The 25923-nt window shown below is 44.9% G+C and overlaps 1 protein-coding gene across 1 annotated transcript in view; it reads left to right on the top strand.

Annotated features, from left to right (window-relative positions):
* The first annotated feature begins 16289 nt into the window (after positions 1–16289).
* The window catches only part of LOC142570780 (alcohol dehydrogenase class-3-like), a 705744-nt gene continuing 696110 nt past the window's right edge, over positions 16290–25923 (top strand). Inside the window, exons 1-2 of the mRNA XM_075679113.1 lie at positions 16290–16314; positions 16870–16985. Coding sequence (XP_075535228.1) covers positions 16290–16314; positions 16870–16985 — 141 coding nt within the window. The remainder of the gene's footprint in view (positions 16315–16869; positions 16986–25923) is intronic.

The raw sequence follows: 25923 nt of genomic DNA, 5'->3' as shown, positions 1-25923 counted from the left end.
GCAGCGTCATGTACTCGTTACAGTTCGAAAAAATTTGGCGCTGCTTTGAACTTTCTCCAAAACAGGCACCCAGGAAGATCACTGTTCCTAGCTGTTAACGCGACTGTCCTTCATGTAGAGTATAGCAATAGCATTTAAACAAATATTTGGTGGTGAAGCTCATGAGAAAAAGATTAAAAGCGATAGAATGTTTCCTCGTGACCTGCAGCAGCCTTTATCTACAGTATGACCCACCCTTCCTGGATCCTGCAGCGAACGCAATCGACTTTAGTTGCGGCGTTATGGCGTGGCCGCATTTTTTGCGAGACACAACTGTTCAGTACAACTTCGAATTGAATTCAAAGCGCAACTTAGGCTGCTTTGAAGAAAAAATTCAAGCACCTTGTGCATCACAATTAACCGAACATGCATAGATATGCAAGCAGAGAAAAATTCGCTTCGCCCTCCATAAAAGACCGCCTCGTATAGCCGCCTCATAACAAGAACACCACAGACCATAAAAGTAGTTCCTTTTGGTTTTGGAACCACTCCGGTGAATAATGATATCTTCTATTTCTTCCGTACTACTCATGAATACAAATTTGGCTTCTTGCTCGCTGCAACCATACTGTCAGAAATGCATATTTTGCCCAAAATGTTTGACCAAGGAGTGGTGTCACTTTGGTCAAACAGATTCGTCATTAATGTTCCTCAAACAATTAGCACCTGTAGGTTGCTGAGCTGAGTTGAGTGTGTTGCACTGAAAACGGAATAAATATTGGTTCATACCGTTTCAGGTGCTACGAACAGCTGAAGGCTCCATTATCTTTAACTTAAAATACCTCCTTTTAACATTAATCTCCAGAATTTAGGAAACAGGTCTAAAAGCAATTGCCACGGGTAGCAACAAATTTGGAGGACGCTTAAGCTTCGCCTTCCAGAGTGGAACGCGACAGCGTGGCCGTAGGCCCGCCAACGGGTGTACGACAATGCAATACGGCGCAGCGATCATTACGAGGCGCCCTGCATTGGACTTTGCACCCACCAATCACACGGTGAGCGCCGAGCAATTCAGCGTTCGGCGCGGCAACGAAACGTGCACCTGAGCGAGCGGAACGAACCAAAGAACTCGGTGTCTCGGAGGGAGAAGCGATCTACGCGAGCAAAACGTCTCGATCGCCACGGACAGCCGGACCGCGACGCGTCTCGCACCGGTCCCCGCGGAGCCCCAATGCGCTCAAACGAGACGAAGGCGAGAAGCGGGCGAGTAGGGCGCCACCTGTCGGGCCAGCGCCGTACATTGCGAGGAGGAGGTGTTCTGTGTTTGCCGCAAGATGGCTCTGCGTGTGAGTCAAGCGCAGAAGAAAAGCAGCGGAAACGTACTTCGCTATGCGCTTAGCTGCGATTTCTGTAATTTAGATGCTCTTAATTAACTATATACACCGAAGCATAACTTTCTACGGCGTGTTTCTAAGGCAACAACGTATTTACTAACCTGCTGTTAACAGCGCAAAATGTACACAAGAGCCATTTCGAATTTAAAGAAGTAGCACAGCAATACAGTCGCAAAAAAAAGAAGACTAGGTGGAAGGGTTGGCAAGGGTAGACTTTGCTAGAATAGCAGCTTGGGCTTGTTGGTTTTCCATCCTGCTAGTAACAGCGCAAAATGTAGACAGGAGACGCGACAAGAAGACACCACAAGCGCTGACTTTCAACAGCGTTGTTTTGAAAGAAACACGGCTTCTTATAACCATTGCCCACACGTGTCGCAGTCGCGCGATCACACATTATGTCAAACATGCACTTTTTCTTTTTTGCACTCAAGATAGTGGTTGCACATGCAAAAGCTCAAGTTCTTTTTTTGTCAGTAACAAGGACGGCGTGCTAACGCATTGGTCACGAAGTCTGGTAATCTCGGCTGCCTCAATTACCTCCCGGACCAGCTGGTCATTGTGTTTCTTCAGCACTTCACAGCGTCTGAATTCTGTGGCGCAACCTTTTGAGGGGCAATCCCTGACATGGATGCCTAGATTCCTGTTAGCCTGCTCGACGCTAAGTTGTGTTCCTTTAGTTATTCATTTGTGCATCTCGAAGTTTGCCCTTTATACCTTTTTCCACATTTCAAAGGTATTGAATACACCACGGCTTCTGTGCACTCCACAAAAAGATTCTGGTGATTTATTGTGCACCTTTGCTGGTTATAAGAAGCCGTGTTTCTTTCAAAATAAACGTTGTTGAAAGTCAGCGCTTATGCTGTCTTCTTGTGTCGTCTCTTGTCTACATTTTGTGCTGTTAACAGCAGGATGGAAAACCAACAAGCCCAAGCTGCTATTCTAGCATTTACTAGAGGCGTGTGTGTCCCGCCTTGAGCCATCCAACTCATATCAGGAATGCCCGCGTAGATGAAAGGTCTGCGAGGGAACACCTAAGTGAAAGTCTTAGGTACACACGTGATGCCCTCAAGCACATGCTTGAACCGCCAGAGTCGTTTGAGGAGCTTGACACTTTGGCGTCGGTGATATCCTCTGTGAATGCTTTTTAATATGTACAGTCTTTCGAAATGATGTATTATTATTTTTCTGCACCAATGACCTACTTTGTACGCGTTTTAGTGGTGTTGAAATCAAGGTAATAAAGAAAAAACAACTCATGGCTAACTGGTAGCGTCTCCGTCTCACACTCCGGAGACCCTGGTTCGATTCCCACCAAGCCCATCTTGCAAGTTGTTTTTATTTATGAATAGCCTTCCGGGATTTTTCGCTCACAACCAACGCCACCGCCGACACCGGCTTTTCTGCGACACGAGCTCCTTAACGCTGTCGCGTTGAAACTACAGTATTGGTTGAGTCGTCGTGCTACTGCCGAATGCGTTTGCTCAGAAATGCGAAATTTCTGTATATTACCATGCATCAGTCGCTGTGAGCGAATCAGTTTTAGCGGATTAAAATCAAGGTAAATGTTGCAGAAGTGAGATATAGGGAGCGTTTGTTACATGCTTGTTGCACCACGGTAAGTTATGGTCGCTTAAAAGAATTGCTCTACTCTATGTTCTTGTGTGAATGCTTTTATTGTCCAGGTGAGCAACCGCTGCACACTGTGGAACCTGTGCCAGGAACACCCATAGAGCATCGTCGGCCCGCACTGTAACGTTGCTTTTGAGAAATGTATTGTTTTCTTGGAAATAAGCTCATTCAATGAATTTTCACGGGCGAAGGGGTGCCGTAATCAGTAACGAGAGAAAACAAACGGAACTCCTGCAGAAAGCGCCCAGACAGCGCCCCGACTGCAGCAGACGAGATTCCTTGCCCTGCTGGCCCCAAACAAACGGCGCCTGCAACGCCCCCGTGGGTCGTCCTCTGGGCTAATAGCCGTCCTCAATGTTTTTATCCGGGTATGAGTCCGAAAGTTCCACCCATATTATGGCCAATCCATCATTTCATTTGATTTTCTTTTATTGTACCCCTCAGGGTCAAAGGCACTACAGAGGAGGAGTGGTAAATACAAAAGAATGAAGAAGACAAATACAGTTGCTTGCAAGAGTGTTTAAATGACACCTGTATATACAATATTACCTAAGGCTTCATGGAACTGTTCATAATTAATAAGGCCTACAACTTCGGCGGGAAGATGGTTCCAGTCACGTGAGGTTCGCGGCAGGAATCATTGTAAAAACTTCTAGTTTTGCATGACAAATTGCCGAATTTGTACGGATGATCAATGCGACGGGATACATAAATTGGATGGGGGATCAGGTGATCTCCTAGAGTATAATGATGGTACAATATCTGGAAGAGGGAAATACGAGACACTTTTCTGCGAGATGCCAGCGATGGGAGGCAAAGATTAGATTTCATGTTAGCTATACTCGCTGTGCGGTTGTAGTTAACCAGAATAAAACGTACAGAGTTATTTTGAACCATCTCGAAGTGAGTGATTAGGCTTCCATGAGCAGGGTCCCATAAGGAAGTCGCGCATTCTAGTTTGGGCCGTAATAATGTTTTATATAACAAAAGTTTCAAATTAGTAGGCACGTTGAAAAAGTTGCGACGTTGGTAGCCAAGCATGCGATTAGCGTTTTTAATTATCTTTTCAGTATGAAGAGACCAGCTTAGGTTAGAAGTGATGTAAACACAAAGATATGTGTTATATGAAAAAACTCATTCCAACGATATGTTGTTAATGCAGTACGACGGTATTGTAGATGTTTTCCAAGACACACGCACGACTTTGCATTTGTTAATATTGAGCCCATTAACCATTGATTCCATCAGTTCCCTACGGTGCTAAGGTCCGACTGAAGCAATTGAATATCGTTCGCATTGGCGACTTCTGTGAAAATGACGCAATCATCAGCGAACAGATGGATATGGGAGTTGATAAGCAAGGGAAGATCATTTATGTAAATTAGGAACAATAGGCGTCCAAGGAAGTAACCCGTGGAATATCTGAACGCACCTCGGTAAAATCGGAGTTAACGCCGTCAGCACAAACAAATTGCGAGCGGTTGCGAAGAAAACACTTAATCCATTTCAGAAGGTTATCGTCAATGTTAGGTTGTTTTAGTTTATGAAGTAATAGTTTGTGACACACCTTGTCGAATACTAAAATCTAAGATTGTCCAATCAGCTAGTGATGATTTGTCAAGAATGTGGTGTAGTGCATGTGTAAACGATAATAATAGGGTTTCACAGGAGTAAGATTTCCGAAAACCGTGTTGTGCTGACGCAAAAAATGAGTTCAATTCAAGGAAATTTACCAGGTTGGTAAAAATAATATCTTGGAGCATTTCGCACCACGTACTAGTGACCGAGATTGGACGATAACTATTAAGGGATGCTTTGCTGCCGGATTTATACACTGGAATCAATTTGCCTATTTTCCACTCATTAGGTAGCGTAGAATGGTCAAGCGATTGCTGGAACAGTTTGGATAGCATGATAGAAGAATAATATTAGGTGTTTTCTAAGAAGTTCGAGTTAATACACTCGTATGAGGAAGCAGAATAAATGCATAGTCCATCAATAAGCTTACTGAAACCGGATGGAGCAACAGTTATGGAGGGCATGATAACACAGTTAAATTGCTGTGTACTTGGCTTATGTGTGCTAGATGTGGCTGTGAAATGTTCTGAAAATGTATGGTTTAGTATGGTGGCCGAAAAGTCATATAGCGGGTATGAGCCATGTGCTCGTTGGGGAACTACAACAACCGTGGTGCTCTGCGCCACAACGCCGGGCACGGCCATATTGAGCACATTTGTTTTCTGGAACGTCGTGTCCCGAGGAACAGCAAGCATGGCTACGCAGGGAAAGGTGAGCTCCTGTTCAGGTCACTGTGGCGTTTTCCATGTAGTGTTTCTCGATATAGCTCCATAAACAAACGGCTTTGTGCGTATGTGCTTACTCAACAGGCCGCGAAGAACCGTCTCCATATATGGACATCAGAAGCGCTTAAGACTGGTATGTTTAATTAGGCTATTGCTTGCTTGCTTTATCTCATTTACTGGCCTGTATCAAGGTTTATTCGCCAAGTTTAGTAGAAAGGGCGTTGGTTATTTCGCTAGTCCCTAGCCGGCGACTGTGCAACAAGCTATTAAACGCTTCCGTATGTCCCGTTTTAATTTATCTGCCGTACATACGTGTGTGTGTATACGTTGCTAATGTGCTTCAGACAGGGGCAGCACACTCTCAAGCTCAACAAATGGCCGCAGAGGGCGAAAACCTCGATCGCGCGCCGCTGCTAATGAAACAAGCATAGTGGAAGCACTCAAGGGATGCCAACGTTAGTTTCAATACCTCCCGCTGGAGGCGCCGTAATAAGCGCAATTTTATCTTGCAACGTTTCTGCTACAATTATCGAAACATTTTTATTACATAAAAAAGGGTATAAATTTATCATTGCTAATTACACATTGTACTCTTTATTAGTAAGTTTATAGTTTTTTAATTATAAACGTAAATAGAGTTCAGCATCATCGCTCTTCCACGTGACCTTTGGCCTGCATTAAATATGTTTACCGGTATTTTTGAGTGCACGGTGGCACGAATTCCTTCGTTCGTACACTTAAGCTGGTTGTTTTTTGTTGCTAAAACTAGCTTATGCTAAAACTAGCTTCGATGTCTCGTGCTATCTAAGTTGGGGTGAAGTGACGTGTGTGCAAGAGCCCCAAAGCCAGGTTTCAGTCACGAGGCATACGGAACACGTCTGCACTGGAACGGGAGCTGGACTGTTCTGCGGCTGTCAACGGCAATAACGGTGAGTCGTTTAGCACCCCTGCTTGAATCGCGATATAATATTCGTCTCATTAAATTACAGGCGGCGACAAGTTAACGAACTAGATCCTGCATTACATATGGGCAGTAAGGACCCTCCGTTTCTGCTTCGTAATAAACCTTTAGTTACAAAGCCATCATTATACACACACAATCACGAAGGAAAGATTGAGCGATAACTGCACGCCTCTCACATTTTTCATCCTATTGCAGCCGTGGCCATGGGTGACCGAGTAGCCTTATCAATATATATATATATATATATATATATATATATATATATATATATATATATATATATATATATATATACAGGGAAGTAGACGCGCGTATGAAGCGGTTTATTGACGTTTCGGCCGCAACGTCAATAAACCGCTTCATACGCGCGTCTGCTTCTGGTATACATATACATATATATATATATATATATATATATATATATAAGTTTTCCAGTCCGCCGGCAACTTCTTTGGTCCGCAAATATATATATATATATATATATATATATATATATATATATATATATATATATATATATATATATATATATATGTATATATAGTTTTTCCAGTCCGCCAGCACCTTTTTTAGTCCACAAAACCGAACAGCCTTTGGTAAATTGAAGTGAAAGTACAGAACTTAATGTATTAAACAGTTGCAAGCATGATAATTCACCCACATTTCGTACTTGTTGGTTCCAAATGTTGTTGCAGTTCAGTTTGGTTTACCGTGGGGCATTTATTTTTGTACTAGTGAAGCGGTGCATCACATTTGTGTAGAAAAAGAATGCATCGGTCCTAATAGCTTCACGACCTTCATGCATTCGCTTGTATAACCAGCAGTGTCATCTCTTCTAGTGTAAAAATGAGCTCAAAATGTTCTCATTTGTGATCTTAATAGCACTTAAGCTGTTGACATGCATTGTAGTTAGGCAGACATCAAGTTTATGGACAGTAGCAACATTTATTTAACATGATGCTTAAGCACCCTAGAACAAACAGTGTACATTTGCATGTGTTCTATAGTCGCAAACCGTTACAATATATATGTCACGGCTTTTCGCACTTCATATAGAAAAATTCTGCTTTTTCAATTTCTCATACAGTCAAAATTTCTGTTCCAGACATGCAGTAATGAAGACGGTACCATTATAAAGCAACACATTTCATGCACTAAAGAGAAGCTGCTACCTGCTACAATAAAGACATTGTGTCCACTTTGGCAGCTACTACAAGGTAAACAACACGTGGTTAAGAAATAAATATGGTTGATATATGCCGTATTGACTTGCAAGTCTTCAGATACATGTCATTTGTTTGCAGCTGATATGAATGTTTTTTCATATTTATGGTTCAGCTTAATTATTCGAACACAAAAGAATATACTGCATGGGTTTAACTAATCTTTGCTCTATCTCATGTGTCACTGGTCTGCCCCAAAGCAGTCTGTGCCAAGCACATCGGTCAGTTCAGGAGCTCCCATCTACACCAACAGGAAGGGGCTGTAGTCGAGTTTGCAAGGATTTTGCACCTTGGACAAAGCAGCGAATGCAGAAGAATTTTGATGAGATATGAAGTCTGCGGAGGACTGTGTCAAGACTCAAAAGAGCTTCAGCCACCATTCCACCAGCACGGACATTTAGCCGAGTGATTCAGGTAACTCAAATAGGACTTTCTAGAAATTCTTCGTGTTCAGATGCACCTGCAGCTTCTGGCCAAGCACATACGACGCTGGCCAGGAGAGTTCCGTCAGTTTGCACTTAAAGTAGTTCTAGGCTATGTCGATTTCATTTGTGCCCAAGTGTAATTTTTTTCTATAAATTCAAGCATTTGAATTGCCCATCCTCCTTAGAAATCATTCTTCCTCATCCAAACATAAAGGTCAACTGATTGTTCGCTCATATTTAATACCAGTCACTGTCTAGAAGCATAACATATATGTAGCAGTATTTTCTAGTGTATGTTGTCATGCGCAATTCTTCTGAAATAGCTGATGCAGCATCGGCATGTCCATTGCATTAACCTAGGTTAACTTACTTTACTTTACGTTAATTTACTTTACCATTTTACTTTTCCTAATGTTTTTAGCCTTCAGTGCTTGTAGAGCAGAGTGGATTCTTTGTGGAATCCTAGCTTTCTCATTTCAACATTCCTAGTCACGTTAATGATTGCCCTTCTTCCTCGATAGCTTCGGTCTTTGCGCAAACTACACTGAAGTAAGTCATTGTAGAATCTGGTTTTGTTGCCCCACTTGGTTGTGGTTGTGGTTACGTTTCTCCGATGTGAGGGCCTGGTCAATTGCATTGGAAAGCAGTCTCTCGAGGTAAGCATTTGCTCCTGCAGTCTGAACAGCGACATAGACTCCCAGTATACACGCACCGTAGCTGGTGCTCCCGATTTGTTCTTTCCAGCTGTAGCCATGGGCCAGCTGCACTCGTGGCCTTCCTCGGCCGTGATTTGCTGAGAACGGAGATGAGCATATGCCCTTACGTGGTCCGACGTGTATGAAGTTGATAGCCACATGGGCGGAAAGGCCCATAAAAAGGGCAGAAGAGTACGCATTTGGGCTGGTTGGTTCATGATTACGGCCAGTAAACAGCGCTAAAGAACAGGACAAGGAGAGGGAGACAGACAACAGCACTATTGTCTCTGTCCCTCCCCTTGTTTAGCGCTGTTTAGCGCTGTTTCCTACAGGCAAAAGGGGCTGATGAAGGTGATGCCCATGAAAGTGACTTGTCCATATTGAGATAAAGTTGGACATCAAGTGTGAGTTAGACATTAGCGGCCCCCGAAAGAAAAGAAACGAGCAGGTTGGAAAGGAGTTAACACTGAAATGCCGTGTAGTCCATGTTGCTGTGGAGGCTGCGGCAGCAGATGCCTGCGTCACCAATTATTTCGCAATGGAAGTTGCTCGTCTTTAACAGCGACAGTCGCTGCAAACAGGTAGGACCCTCTGTCCAACCTGCTTGCGATGCTGGTTGTCGCTCCTTACCCACGTGCCACGTGCAATGAAGGCAGCACGCGCGACGAAGGCAAGCACTATGCCTGTAGGTAGGCGGCTGAATGTACCGTAAGAGACTCGAGTACGTGAATGCTCACTGTTGCCATATAGTTCGTAGTCAATGTATAATGTATTGCCTTAACCTTATGCGGTGATTGACTGCTGTTTAATTTTGCTGTTATCTCACTTGGTCATGGTCACCGTGTTATGTTTCTTGGATGTGCTGGCCTGGTCAGTTCCATTGGGAAGCCATCTCTCGAAGTAAGCATTTGTTTCTGCAGTCTGCACAGCGACATAGACTCACAATTTACGCACACCGTAGTTTGTGCTCCCCGTTCACCCTTTCCTGCTGCAGCCATGGGCAAATTGTGCCTGTGGCCTTTCTTGTCCACGATTAGGCATGGACGGAGACCAGCATACCTGTTTGCATGGTCCGGCTTCTATAAAGTTAATAGCCACATGGGTGGAAAGGCCCGCAGAAGTGGCTGCCTAATGTGACGCCCACGAAAGCAACTTGTCCATATTAAGACAAAGTGGGGCACCAAGTATGAGGCACACTTTAGCGGGCCCCGAAAGAAAAGAAACTTGCAGGTTGGAAAGAAGTTTACTCTAAAATGCCGGGTAGATCATATCGTTGTGTCGGCTGCGGCAGCAGATGCCTGAATGTCAGTGTTCTGACTGGTGTTGTACAAGTTGCGGAGAGCTTTTCTCGTAGCTGGGTGCTTTTGTTCGGATCGACGATATACTGAAATTTTACAAGTGCTTCTCCAGGAGGGCACATGTAATCGGCAAACAGAGGTCTCAGGACAGCACCTGAGACTACAACAACACTGTGCCTAAAGGTACGTCGCACGTACCTTTGCTTCCACTTAGCTAACTCCGCGGCTCTTGCCTACCGATTATCGCACGTTTTTGCAGAAAGACGTGGCTTTAATTCAAAGGGGATCATTAAGAGCAACATAAGAAAAGCCTGGCACGAGCGAAGATACCTCCCCAGGACCGCAGGCCCTGTCTCTACTGCAGCCCCTACTGCTCACCCGGGATGATCAGCCATGTGATATTGAAGGTAGAGCACTGTAAGCCGCTCCAAAGGTATAATCTGACTTGACTGACTCAGGACGAGCGCCGCAGGCGTGAGAAAGTCTGTTCGACGTACACCCAGCAATGAAAAAAGCACCTCCGCGACTTCAACTACAGTAAGAACCTTGGCACCTGCATCACCCGATTGCTTCGCAATCGCTAACAGCTTACAAGTGCAGATGCGTAACCTACCTTGGCTCACCTTTTTCTAGGTTGCGGCACTCCTTGCGCTTCCCTTGCCATGCGACGAAACATCCCCGAACCTTCCCGAGCACCAGGCGCCTTCGGACGGCTTCAGCTGCTCGTGTACGGACAGTTTCTGCGAAGTTCGCTCCGAAGGCAAGTTCCTGTGGCGCACGGCGACAGCGCAACCGCAGCAGCTTCAGCGCGGCTTTTAAGAGGTGCAACTGGAGGGTCACCCTTCAGTGGGCAAGGGAACATATTACGAGTTCGGATGTGTAGCACACCGTGGCTCACCTTTTTCTAGGTTAGCAATTCATCTTCACTGCATACTAAGCACTCCAGCAGCCGTTGCTTACTGCTGTTCCCTTGCCCACAAGTTCTTTGCGAGATTGTTGAAGAGTGCGTTCATGTGTCTTGCCTTTTGTTATGCTGTGACGAAGTTAAAACCAATCCTGGCCCTCCTAAACCTTCCAATTCTGGTAGCTCCGAAACCGAACCAGATTGTCAGAATGAAATCCTGCGGCATTCACAAGACCTAAAGCGTCAATCAACGACGCTCACTAAAGGGCAATCTGACTTTCTGGGTGCCATCAATGACATTGACGAAGCACAGCAGTCGTTTGAGACAAAGTTTGCGTCTATAGGCGACAGTATATCTGAACTTGAGGCCAGGATTAGTTGTACTCAAACTGTACAACACGACCTCGCTCAAGAAGCGATTGCTGGTGTTCCGCAGCAAAGGGATGACACTCGTTCTCGGATAAACGACCTTGTGGACAGGGCTCGTTGGGACAACCTAGTCTTCTATGATGTTCTGGACAGCGTCGAGTCGTGGGATCACCTGAAAGCAAAGTGGCTGGGCTGTTGAAACAAAAAAATTGATGCAGAACTAAGAAGTAATATAACCGAGATGGCCCACGGGCTTGGTCGGCCTTATCGAGCAAACAAATGTAAACCACTAATTCTTAAATTCTGCAGATTCAGAGTTCGTGAACGCATTCTGAAAGAACGCAGCAAATCGAAAGAATGTAGCTGTAGCTGAATACTTTTTCACCCGCTACTCGGGACGCCAGTAAAAGGCTGATTGCGTTTGAAAAGGCGCTGCTGAATTCACCTGCCCTTAAACTTCGACGCGATAAAGTATACGTGGATGATATATGTTATGTGTACGACAGATCAAGTGATATCGTTAGGGAACAGCAGCACGGATTACCACCAATGTCATTACCACCCGTGTCCCACCCCACCACCCGTTTCGCCCACGTCAACCACGATTACCACCCGTGTCATCCACGACAAATAAAAGTGCATCACAGAACAATACAAATAACGGCCCCGCTGAGAAGCGCGGAAGGTCAAGAAATGGTGCAAATAACCCCGTTTTCGCGCATCACGAAACATTGCGGTTAGAGGTGGGGAGTGTCAATGATAGCTTTTCAATACTTTCCCTCTCAGTTCTGTTTACTAACATTACAGGGATGAATAAGCAAGATCAACTGAACTCGTCGGCGCACACTTGTGGTGTGCACCTGATAATACTAACCGAAACGTTGCTGAGCTCGAAAGTTTAAAATAACGAAATCTTTCAATATGGTAAACATTACGATGTGTATCGTTGCGATCAAATGGGCAGATGTGGTGCTGCCACATTGATTGGTGAATCGAAATAAATCCCATCATTTAATGTTCACGTGATGTCGCATTTGGAAATAATCTAGGTGGGCATTTCGCTTAGAAACAAAAAGATGATACTAGGAGCATGCTACCGCCCTCCTAACGCCCCACAAACTTTCGTTGATGACTTGCATGATGTCACTGCCGATATTTTTTCTCGGTATCTTTCCTGCCCTGTCATACTTTTAGGTGATTTAAATTTTCCAGGTATAGCCTAGTCCGCAGCTTTTTCTGTAGTCAACCCATCTTCTACTCAATGTAATCATTTCTTCGACATCTTCAATTGCTTTCATTTCACGCAGCTTGTGAGAGAACCGACAAAAATTACGCTTGAATCGTCGAATACAACGAACGTAATTTTTTCTACTTATCCAGAATTCATATCTTCTCTAACTTACCTCCCTGGTCTCAGTGATCATTCGCTCTTGCTGTTTAACATCAACATATCCTCTCCTTGAGTCCAGTGGAAACATAAGACAAATTCGTGACTATAAAGGAGCTAATTTTCATCTTATTAATGCAAAATTAGGTGAATTCTTGGATCTTCCAGATGTTCTAGAAAACTGGAATACATTTACTACAAAAGTAAACAAACACATTCACAAGTATGTACCTGCTGGAGAGGTGGTATCGCACAATAATGCACCATGGTTTACTAATATGCTCAAACGTCTCTGTAATAAAAAGCAGCGGCTGCTTTCCTTGGCAAAGCCCGCGAACACTGCTGAACGCTGGGAAGTGTATTTTAAAGCGGAGGAAGATTACATAAACTCTGTTCGCGCTACGAAGACATTTTTCTATGACTCTACTTTACCTACCTTACCGTGTAATAACCGTAAAATATTGTGTAGCACTGGTAAAAAAAAGTTACCTGATGTCTCTGAATGATGATTCCATCGAACCCATTCTGTTGACTGATTACCTTTCATATTTAATATGGCTTTCACTAGTTAATTTTGCTCTATTGATCCAGACGAGCTTCGCACTTTTTCTCACAGAACTCTGCCCACTATGTCTCCTGTTACGATAGAATATGCTGGCACAGTAAAAGTCGTCAACTCTCTGAAATTGAGTTCCTCTAGTGGCGTAGATAACAACTTGAAATTTCTACAACAAACAAAGATGTGCTCAGCTCTTTTCCTTACTAAGATTTTTCAACAATCCCTAGATCATGGCTCCTTACCGTCGGACTGGAAGATTGGGAAAGTGATTTCTATTCATAAATGTGGTAGCAAGCACTGTCATCTTTACTACCTCCCAATGTCACTAACGAGCATTCCTTGTAGAATTATGGAGCATATACTGTATTCTAACTTATTTAACTTCTTAGACTCAAATAACTTCTTCACGGGTGCTCAACAGGGTTTCCGCCGATCCTACTCATGTGACACACAACTACTTTTGACACATCGCTTGCACACGATACTGGACAGAAGCTCCCAAGCTGACTGCATATATTTAGACTTCGTGAAATCGTTCGATAAAGTATGCCACACACTACTTATTGTCAAACTTTCAGCACTAAGCTTAGACCATAAATTACTAACATGGATAGAATACTTTCTTACCAATGGACTTCAGTATGTCATGGTTAGCGATCACGATTCTGCACCATGGTGCGTTCCATCTGGCGTGCCTCGGGCTCAGTTTTAGGTCAACTGCTTTTCTTAATTTACATTATTGAACTACCAAGTTGTGTTTCTTCTAATATTCATATTTACGCCGACGAATGTGCTATATATCGCGAAATTTGCAGTGAGCAGGATGAACACATACTACAATCTGACTTAGATTCCATAATGGGCTGGTGCGATAAGTGGCTCATGGTATCAAACATTATTACATGCAATTTAATGCGTGTTTCTCGCACAAACGAACGCCGCCCAATTTATAAACCTAAATGTAGTGCGCTCGCACAAGTTTCATGGTATCTTTATCTCGTAATCAATATAACGTCTGATCTTACATGGAAAACTCACGTCACCGTAAGAATTAATAACGCAAATCGAATGCTAGGATACTTACGTTGAAATTTCAGTAAGTCTCCAACAGAACTAAAATTGCTTCTTTATAGAACACTTCTGCGCCCAAAATTAGAATTACCCGCTGCTGTTTGTAATCCTGACCGTGATAATATTATTAATGCCCTGGAATTGATTCAGAAAAACGCCACACGGTTCATAATATCAAGCAAATTATTTTCAAACATCCAGCATAACAGCAATGAAATCCAGTATAGCGCTGTCTCAGTCATCACTATGAATAAAAGTTTTTCGCTTATGTTTATCTCAGAAAGTCCACCATCATCATTATCTACACGCTGAAGTCATCCCCCCACCTACGTACCTTTCATCGCGAGTTGACCGCGTCAGTAAAGTAGGGTATGCATCCTCTAGCACAAACACATTCCTGCACTCTTTCATACAAAACACCTCGCGTGACTGGAACCACCTTCCTGCCAATCTTGTTTCCATTACGAATCATGCTTTGTTCAGAAAATCCTTATTTCCATTTTTTCATTCTAACTGCGCCATATTGCGAGTCGTTTTGTTTGTATCACGGTGTTCATTTCTTGTTTTGTTGATATTTCTTGTATTCTGCCATAATATTTTTTTGTACTGCCGCTTCTTTTCTAGAACTTTGTATAGCTTACCTTTCCTTTGTAACCAAGCCCATCTACAATGCATCTGCGTTTGAGGGTATTTGGAATAAATAAATAAATAAATAAATAAATAAATAAATAAATAAAGGAATAAAGGAATAAATAAATAAATGAATGAAAGCTGCTCATCCTTAACGGCGACTGTCGCTGCACACAGGTGGGACACTCTGTCCAATCTGATTGCGCTGCTGGTTGTCATTCGCTACCAGACCACCATGTGCGACGACGACGGTGAGCCGTTTACGAGCTCGCGTCAGTGATTCCAGCGTATATCGACATGCAAATTTTATTTCTGCTGTTGTACGAGAATGTACACTGCTTGTCTTCTGCCAGTAAAGTCACACGTTCTGTTCACTCACTTGTGGCTTGTTTGTATGGGCCTCAGCAGAGGCTCTTTGGTATCCTAACAATTAGAACGCACCAGCTAAGCGGCAGTCAAGGCATGCAGCATAGCCGGCAGGGCAAGCACGGCGCGTACGAGCGTACGCTGCCGGTGAAAAGCGGCCTACCTGCCGCGGTTGCTATGGTGTTGGGCTACTGAGCACGAGGTCGCCGGATCGAATACCGGCCACGGCGGCCGCATTTCGACGGGGCGAAATGCGAAAACGCTCTCGTACATAGATTTAGGTGCACGTTAAAGAACCCCAGTTGGTCGGAATTTCCGGAGCCCCCCCCTACGGCGTGCCTCATAACCAGAAAGTGGTTTTGGCACGTAAAACTCCATAATTAAAGAAGCAGCGGCCATATTCGATATTGCTAAAAAAAGAACACGGCCGCTTCCTGGTTGAGCAGTGCGATCTGCCGTCCACCTACGTAAGTTTCATGCACTGCCGCTACTTATTTTCGTACCACTCGGAAGGTAAAATTTCCCTTCTCTAAAGTTGGTTCTATATTCTATGCTTAAGCGCTGTGTGTCCAATATGAACGTTCGCATTGTAGGGAAACTTTACCTGCCACTGGGAAAACCTATGACCTTTTCACAAGATAAGCAGTTTACAGAGTCAAACATGATGTCTAATTCATTAATTTGTTAGCCTCTTTCAGGTGGAATAACCTTAAATCAACCTAATACTTTCAGAGAGTTCAAGCTCTGTGGCTTGAAAGGCTATTCTATATATAGCACGTTAATTTAGCACTGTTGCTTCCTAGCCTTTTTCTTTTTTACTTTCATAACAGGATTAGATACTAAAGTTCGTTTACAGTGGCTTTCCCTTTTTGTTCTTTATTTCTCTTGCACATGTGTCGGTATATATTATATGCAACGCCATTGTAACAGTAGGCGGCCGGCAACCCTGGCCGTACGATCTTTTATGTGGGCAGCCGTCGACAGCGGTGGTTGGCCCGCGGCGCCTCATCGTCCTGTCCCGCTCAGCGGCAACATTAGTCGGTTGTTGGTTGGTCCTTAGTGAACTCAGTTAACCGACTCTGGAAGATCTGCCATGAATCGAGGGGTGCAAGGGCTCAGTAAATTATACGAATTTTGAATATAACAATCAAAACCAGTGGCCTAACAGAATGTGAAATATGTAGTGCCAACACATTAAAGAAAAGAAAATTGTTAATTACAAACAAAGCGAAATAAAGTTTTAGCATGACATTCTTTACTCGCACGGAAATCGCGAGGAGCATTACAAGCTTCACACAGTTCTACAACTCGCCGATCGTGATCTTCCTTGGCAACAACCGAGAGCAGCAGACTGTGGCACCACTACATAAGCGCTGCCCGTTCTTTGGAGGCTGATTGTTGATTTACACGTTTCCAATATGTACTTTTATTCCAACTTGTACGTGTACAATATGTGCATTATTCCAACAGCGTGAGCGTTCTCTAGGTTGATGACCGTCGTAGTCGTGCTGTGGAATATAGTTGAGAAATGGAGACATCTCAGTATGATACACAAATGCGCATCACTTATTGCATATGTGAAAGTGGTCGAGCACTTTTCTCCCTCTTATTGCCTACGTCTATTCAACAGACCCATATAAGCGAACCGAGAGTCCATTAAGAGCCGCAGTAAGCCGTTTCTCTGCAGCCGATCACGTGCAAGGCTGCCGTCGCCTGGAAGGTAGGCCAACCGCTGAAGGTGGAAAACGTCGAAGTGGCCGCGCCCAAGCATCGCGAAGTGCGGATCCAGGTGAGGCGTGTCCTGCACGGTAATTTTCCTGCACAAATCCTGTCCTCCTAAGCAACAAAAGTAAAAGTTAGTCAGTTTCCAGTTTAATCAAAAAGGTGGGAGCGGTTTTTGCTTTTTGAATGAAGCTAGGCATATGACAACAGAAGTGGATGTGGGTTAGTGATAATAAAGAAAAAGAAATATTGACAATGATGTGTACGCGTGGTCGCCGATGACCCAGTCAGCACGACTGCAGCATTCGTAGGATACCTTTATCGCTGCCGCGGTGCTACCAGCTCGGACCGTATAGTCCATTGATGTTGACCCAGCGTTTTCCCTCTACAAATCTACAGCACGTTGCTGTGCAACTCCAGTTGCTACCCAACTTCTTAGAAATAAAAAGTCACCCGCCGTGTTTGCTCAGTGGCTATGCGTTGGTTGCTAAGCATGAGGTCGTGGGATTGAATCCCGCCCATGGCGGCGGCGTTTCGATGGAGGCGAGATGCGAAAACACCCGATTACATAGATTTAGGTACACGTAAAGGATACCCAGGGGGTCCAAATTTCAGGAGTCTCCCAGTACGGTGGGCCTCATAATCAGATCGAAGTTTTGGCACATGAAACCCCATAATTTAATAAATCAGAAATCATTCAGACGTATTTGTACGGTTGTGAAGGCCAATGAACGCTTTAATTGTCTCAAGACGCAAGCTCCCACAAGGAAAAGAACACCCAAATGTCTTCAATTGGTCAAGCATGTTACATATGAGTCCTCCGGCGCTTTCCAATAGTGCTGAAACTACACTTCTTAGAATGCGCTCCTAACACATGCAACTGCGTGAAGTATACGAGGCCAGGAAGACGCACACAGTGTGCGCCCGTGCCCTTCCATCAGTGAGCCTGCCTTACAGCTTGAAGGCGCAATGCGTGCCCTCATTTACTTCGCACCACTGAATCTGCTGAATCTGAGCGTTCTCACATTCTTGTTCGTTTGCTTACGTCAGTGAATGCTTTAAGCATTTCAAAGCCCAAGCAACCATGAACAAAGCAAAGCATGTTGTGGCGTATGTTCCATTTGAGGCAACCACAATTCAGGCCAGTGTAGCAAGGCGAGCAGCTTGTTTTCCATCATAGATGAGGCATCATACCTCGATATGGAAAAGAAGTCTCAACGATACCACCGAGAGAACTTTGATGCCGAGTTGAATGTTATATGGCCAGTCTGAACCCCACTCACTTCCGCTGAGGGTGCAGACGGATCAGAAATGGCTAACGACGGTGTGCCTTAAAGGGCAGGCTGCTTTGTAGGTGTGTAACGTAGATTCCGCTCCATCTTGTTAGGTCCACGCATAGAAAGACATCGTTGAGGTTTCTGCAGATGTTATTAGCGGGAACGCTGGCGCTGCAGTCACTCGGCTACTGTGGGGATGATAGGTAATAAGTGTGTTCTTGTGGTAGTTTTATTTCTTGCCTTTATTTATTACGATTGGTGTTGCTAAATGTTCAACCAATCATAATTTTAGCTTAAAAGCACCTCTTTCTGGGCGAGTTGGTCACATTTCATCTTGGGTAGTAGGAGCGAATACACACAAGAAACAAGGAAGGAGACGTGACAGAGCGCCACTTACAAGTGGTTTATTCGGAGGCACACCACACACTTATATAGCCGTCTTGGACGCAAAGAACACAGTCAGATCAATATTGATATGGAAGAGAACTGGTTAAATATTTCTTTTCAGCCATATATAAAGATATCGATATTGATAAAGATATATAAAGGTATATAAAGATATTCTAGCAAGGAGTAAAGATACTAAAGCTCGGGAAGTAATTGAAGCTTTGTTAATCGGAAAGAAACGAAGCATGTACGTCAGCGACCCGTCAATATCTTTATATATGGCTGAAAAGAAGTATTTAACCAGTTCGCTTCCATGTCAATCTTGATCTGATTGTGTTCCTTGTGTCTAAGACGGCTTTATAAGTCTGTCGTATGCCTCCGAATAAAGCAGTTGTAAATAGCGCTCTTTCCCGTTTCCTTCCTTGTTTCTTGTGTGTGTTCGCGCTTAGTACCCAAGATGAACATAAATTTAACGTCGCATGGGAGCAAGTTTCTAGGCGCATACATAATCATTGCTAATAGTTGATTAGAAGTGAAAATTTGCCGAGTTTGCGTATGTTGTACATGGTAAAGGACAGCGCAAGCGAGAGAAGACGCGTACGGAGGAACATACGAAATGTTTGTTCCCCTTCTTCCGAATAGTTGCATTTCTAACGGAACATTATTGAATTAACATTCCTAGAGTACGTCACGCAATTTCTGGCGGCGATCAATGTTTGTCTCTAATTATATTGCCGCCTACAAGGGTCACTGAGTCGTCCATGGTCGAACGGTTAGCACATCGAGCTGCTGGGACAAGGCAACAGGGTTCGGCACCAACGTCGGGCAAACTTGGGTCACAGAATATGCGGCAATGTGCGCATACGTTTCGATCAACCTCTTTCACGCTGACATGGGTATGATGCCGGACTTCGTATGTTCGATGGCACTCTTGAACGCCGACCTGGAGCAACGGGTATGGGCCACTCGGACTGTGCTGGCCTTCAATAAGCCTCTATGATGCCAACTGGGCTCACTGAATATGCGCCAGTAGGTGTGCACTGCTCTTCAATGGATGCCAACTTGAATGGCTAAGTATGTGCCACGGGGAATGTGCGGTTCTACAAAGACAAAAGAGACCCCAATTATTTACCAGGAGCTTGGCATAACCGAACCGACGTCGCAAGGATAGGATATCAATGCGCCGCTTTAGTAGCCTCCGCCACTATTGCACTGTGCATGTGCGGCTTTTCAATGGACGTCCTTCACACCAACGCTGTGGTGGCTAGGAGGCAGCAGACTGACGGGCGGCAGCCGGCAGGTTGCACCGAGGAGCGATGAAAGTTGTAGATGGTGCTACAATCTAAAAATTACACCCTTCGGGTTGTGTCTTGCCACACAACAATACACGTCGCCTGTTCTGTCCGCATTTCCTTTCTTTAACGCTGAGAGCCGGGTACTTCCCCGTAAACGAATGGCATGCTCCTTATCAGCATGCCATAGTATTCCCGACAGGAAAGTAGCGGGCGCGGCGTTTTCAAGAAAGGAAACGCCAGCAAGGCAGATGACGATTATTGTTATGTGGCAGATATACACCCCAAAGAGCTTTGTCTGAGAGTGCATTTGCAGCTGGTGTACAGTTTCCGCGGCTTTTCAAAGGGGGCGACGCATGGCACCCGGCACGCGCGTCGCGTGTGACTGCACGGTGAGCCAGGTAGTTGCTGTCTTTCATTGATGCATGACTAGCAAATTTAACGAAAAACCCCTGCGTTACACTTCGGCGACACTTAAAAAGATCGCGTTGCTGATGATGTCTTCTTGCAGCGGCGGTGCTCATTTGCCGGTGGTGGGAGCGCGTGCCTGACTTCACGTACTCGTTTGAGGCGTGGTCACGCTGTGTCGAGACCGATAAGACGCTCCCGCCAATGATTAACCGACTATTCAGTACAGTGTATCTCTGAAAGCATTTTATCATACCATGCCGACAACGAAGCAATCGATGAATCGAGTTGTCGCACTGCGACAGACTTTCTCGTCGACGGCACCGACAAAGCCAGTGTGCCGACCAGCGTACGACCGAACCCTGCGCGATCGGCCACCGAACTGGCAACGTCACGTAGTGACAGCGCCTACGCTTGTATGTATCATTATTCACGCTACCACTGAATCAAAACATGCCTATGAAGCTCAAATGCGCAAGCTTCAACCCCATCACGCTCTGCACATGAAGATTGAGCCAATGTTCGTCCTGTTCAGGGAAGGTTAAGTCTGGCGCCGTCGTGTTCGTGCAGCCAGTACCGGCGCACTTGAACTGAAATGTCAGCTGTTAGGACGAAGGAAAATGGTCTGATAGCTTATTTATTTATTTATTGTATTTATTTATTTATTTATTTACCCTCAGGGCCTTTCGGTATTAGAGAGGGGAGTAGGTTATACACCAAATAAGAAGGAACATAATCATGAGCTTATACACAATATTTGCTAATTATACAATGTTAGCTGAAAGTATGATAAATGCAGTAATAGAACATGACATATAAAAGTAACATTAAACAAGAAAAAGGAAAACACCAGGAGCAGTTCGTACAGATGTTTGCTGTTGTACATTGTTAACCAGTGCTGTTCGAAAATGATCATTGTTATTAATGGAAACGATGTCAGAAGGAAGTTCATTCCAATCTTTCGACGTACGTGGCAAAAATGAGTGTAAAAAGTGTGTCGTGTTACATGTACCAATTCTAACTTTATGATGATGATCAGTACGGTGAGATAAGTAATATGGTAGCGACATGAATTTTGGATGAAGTATAGGGTGGTGATACAGCTTATGAAAAAATGAAAGGCGGGAAATTTTTCGACGTGTTGCTAGCGGTTGAAGACCCAGATTCGATTTCATTGAAGAAACGCTCGCACCATGGTAGTAATTCCAAAGAATAAAACGAGTGGCGTTGTTCTGGATGAGTTCAAGGGAATGTATAAGGTTTTCGTGGTAAGGGTCCCATATAGCTGCAGCGTATTCTAATTTTGGCCGGAACAGGGTTTTATAAAGTAGTAATTTTAAAGGAGAGGGAGCATGAGGAAAGTTACGGCGTAACTATCCTATCAAGCGGTTAGCTTGATTAATTACATACTCGACGCGATGATTCCATGTTAATCTAGATGTCATATGTAGGCCTAAGTATTTCTATGAGTTAGTAGATTCTAAAGCAACGTTATTCAAGTAGTACACAGGCAGATTATCGTTAGATCGGGATGCTCTAAGAAATTTGCATTTGTTAATGTTGTGTTCCATTCGCCACAATCGGCACCATTTACGGACGGTACTGAGATCGGCCTGAAGCACGGAGATGTGTTGCTTAGTTATTTCTCTGAGGATTACACAGTCGTCTGCAAATAAATGTACGTCAGATCAGGAGTTCAGATCAGTCCTTGGCGATATGTAATTGACTACATTTCACTTCGCACGGCACGTATACTCAATAAGCGGCAGGCGGCGACACGGCGCTACACGACAGGATCGGTTAGACCTGGCGTAGTATTGCTTTCGCAATAATAATGTTGCACGCGTATGATGGAGTTAAAGGAAAGCGAGAATCAGCAATAAATAAACGGCCCATAATATATTAGCTGGATCATAATTTCCGTTGTTCATGTGGCTTGGTCGCTCATTTTGACTCATCTCAGGGTGAAACAACGAGGCGCATACGGGCAGATATGCATGTTTTGCTGCGTTTTGACATTATTTCATATCAGCGATGCATATATTCCACAATATTTGACCCTAACAACGATCTGTGTCTCTAGACGTCGATGTAAACAAGTGCACTGCTTTGATAAACCCGGCGCGGAATACTGCATTTGAAGACTTGTTGAATATGCGAAATGCCTAATTATGTTAAAAATAATACAAAATGCGAGCTCCAAGTGCAGCAATCAGCAGCAACAAACTCCAAAGCATCCGTGTCCGCAAAGGGAAATCATCGTGCCTTTATCGGCGGCACTGTTTGTACAACAGCGCCCTCAGGCCCGCTCACCCAGTAGTCATTGAGTGCTCCAGGGCTTCCAGGAATGACATGCTGTCCCAGAGAAGGCATTAATGATGATTCCCGATCCACGAAACGCAAGAATGAAGCACACTCAACGTCGGTGCAGGCACACAAATCAACTGGCAAGAGCTCCGGCGCCCTTCCAAAACGTTTACAGCTGCGTGCGGCACAGGGCAGCGCGGGAAATCGAAAAAGGCGGATTCTCTACGATTTCGGGCGCGTCGTGCCCCTCGTCTGGGAGGCTACGCGTCGGCTCATCCACAGGCGGCCGAGCGTGCCCAGAAAGAAGCGCGGGTGGCGGCGTGACGGGGCATTCGCACGCACCAGCGTGCTGTGCATGTCGGAATCCACCTTCCTTGCGACGCGTGTTAGGTAAGCGCTGCGTCCATGTAGGCGGAATGGCTGCCAGAGCGTGGTACTGCGTCCACGTTGACGCAACAATAGCGAATATCCTGTAAAGGTGTCCTGCTCCAAGCGGGGCGGAGCTAAAAAGCAATAATAGCAGCGCTCACAGAAGCATTTGTCGCGAGTGGGCGCCACATACAGATCGATATACACACAGGAGGCCGTCAGGGCATACGTTTCTCATCCGGAGTCATTCAGTTAAAGAAAAGAGTCACCACCCTTACCAGTCCGTGAAGATGGTCGAACAGCGAGGCTGTGTTATTTAGAGCGAGTATTACACCTTGCAAGTCAAACTTTGCCAAGCAGTCTATATTGTAAATCTCTTGTTTCTGCATTCTTTGACCTCATTTTCGCTTTTGTGGTCCTTCCTCGGGAGTACGCACTACTAGTGGTCTTCCCATACTTGTAGCTGAGATGGAATGTGCGGAACCACTAGTTCAAAGTTCCGTATATCAGGCGCAAGGCCCAGCTCTGGAGATGCCAGCGCTGGAATCGTTTTGACGATAGGTTGGATTGGTTTGGTGATTGACGTGGTTGCCGGCACTTCTTGCTGGCGCAACAAGTACCGGCAGCCACGCGTTCCTAGCATCGCCTTTCAATTACTGGGCACTGTTCGTTGGCCGCCAGCCGAGCATTTGTTTCTTTGGCGGCAGGGTGGAATCAACCGTCCACAAATTCGATACGGATCTGGCTCCATCGCCGAAAATGCAGCGTCTGACAACCGTATAAGCTTCCCGTACAAGATAGCAATCCAACAAGGGGAAAAGGGGTCACTCCAACCCATTTGCCCCTGTTGAGCTTTCCTTTTCCTATCCCGCTAGCTCATGTGCCTCCTTTTCAGACGACAACGACGGCACAGGGTCCGCAAAAATATGCGGAGTCCACGCGTTGTAATAAGCGAAGCTTTCTGTGCTGCTTGCTTTAAATGGCGATTGTTACTGGCGATGTTGAAGGCGAATGCTTAGTTTATTCAACATTTAGTCCAACGCGAGGGTAGTGAGTTAATGTCAAACCTTACCTTCCGTGCACCACTAGTGTTTTTCTGCGCAGTACACAGAACACAAAAGGACAGCCGTGTTTTTGAGGCGTTGTGGCGCGCCATACCTAATAACCTCTGAGAGGGTTGGGATGTGAGTTCATTTCCTCACGTGGCACATTGCATCGTAGCAAAGTATTAAACTTTAATTGCATTATGGGGCTGTACGTGCCACAATAACAATCGGGTTATCGAGCACGCTGTAGTGCCGGACTCCGGATGAGTTTTTACACACTGGTGTTATTTAGCGTGTTCTTAAATCTAAATACACGAGCGACCTGTTTCGCGGGCCACTATGGATGGATGGATGGATGGATGGATGGATGGACCAGTGGACAGGCAGATGTACGAACGGACTGACGGATGGATGGATGGATCTTATCAGCGTCCCCTTTTTAAGAGCCCGGTAGGTTGCACCACTAAACTCTTGGTATTTTATTACCTAATGTCCTATGTTAAAAAAAAAAAGAAAAGGAAAAAGAACACGAAGAATTTCCATCACCAAAGTTTGTGAACACCGATTGTAAACTTTTTTTTTTGTACGCCTCCGTTGATTCTCGTTTCCGTACTTCCACCAATCTTCCAATCGCCTCTATTGTGGACATGTTTACCTTCCCCCTGCTCTCCATCAACCCAAGGGTTTCAAGGAGGTCATTTATTACTAAATCGAACGCTGGGCAGATCTTCACTTTCCAATAAAACAAGCTCCATCGTTTCTCTAGCTTTACTGCAGGAAGCACATACTTCTTCCTTCTTATTTCTGGCTTTATAAGTCCGTGTTCTAAGTCATCCTGTCCTCGGTTCAAAATGTAATGAGCTTGCCTTTGAGTTATCATAAGTTGCTTCTTTCCTGATTTCGTTTTTCCTCACAAGTACTCACTCATGACACGTTTACTTTGCATTGCCCCCCCCCCCACATTAGATTATCTCAGCCTCTCGCGATACGGCGGAAGCGAGCACCATCTGGAGGTGTTGCAAGGAATCGGGCGCGCCGCTTTATGAGCTTTAACATTTGCGCGCGCCGGTGTGCGCATATCTCGTAGGCCATAACCGCTCTATGGATGGTAGAAACGCTGAAAAAGGGCTTTGTGTTTTGAGTTTCCACGTGGCAGAATTAGGTTTTCTCGCATATTCAAATTCCAGTCCGACGATATCATGTCGGTAGGTTGTAGGTAAGTTGTACTTTAAATGTTTTCTCACGTAGGTTACCTTGACAACTTCAGTTCAACTTTCTTGCATTACATGGAGGGCCTGCGTGGTTGAGTATGCATGGTCCGAAATTATTTTTTGCCGTAAGGACGGCCGACGTGGGACACGGGAGGCTGACGCCGTACACGGGGCCTTTAACGCTAGCGCGTTCATATGCAGATCCGATGCACTGTGATAGTCGATGTAAGCAAAGCTTATTTTACTGTTTGCGTTCATTGACAGTGATGTTGACGCTATACGACAGTGGTTAAGTGATATTCAATGTTACCTTCCCTGCGCCACTTGTGTTTGTCCACGTTACACACAGAACACAGAGACGTGTCATTAATTTACTCATTCATTTACTGATGAGCACCCAAATGAGGAGTGTTTCTGGGGACGCATTTTCTTTCTCCCGTGTCATGTTAGGTGAACTGCAACGAGCGCAGCGGGGCAATGTTAATCACCTGTTTGATGACTGCGTCGGTACGAGATCCGGTTGTACCCACTCCTTCCTCCTGACTCTGCCCCCTCTCTGACAGACACTTCATCCTCCCTGGACTGCCGTTGTTGTGCGCGAGCGCGGAGGGAAACGAGGCAGCTCCTGCAATGGTTTTGCAGGATGTCACGCCTAATTATGGCATTCAGAGGGCATTGTTGCGTCTCCAAAGGAGTTTCGGAAAGCAT

Source organism: Dermacentor variabilis, chromosome 2 (genome assembly GCF_050947875.1).
Source record: "Dermacentor variabilis isolate Ectoservices chromosome 2, ASM5094787v1, whole genome shotgun sequence".
Lineage (NCBI taxonomy): Eukaryota > Metazoa > Arthropoda > Arachnida > Ixodida > Ixodidae > Dermacentor > Dermacentor variabilis.
This window is presented reverse-complemented; position numbering and strand designations above follow the sequence as displayed.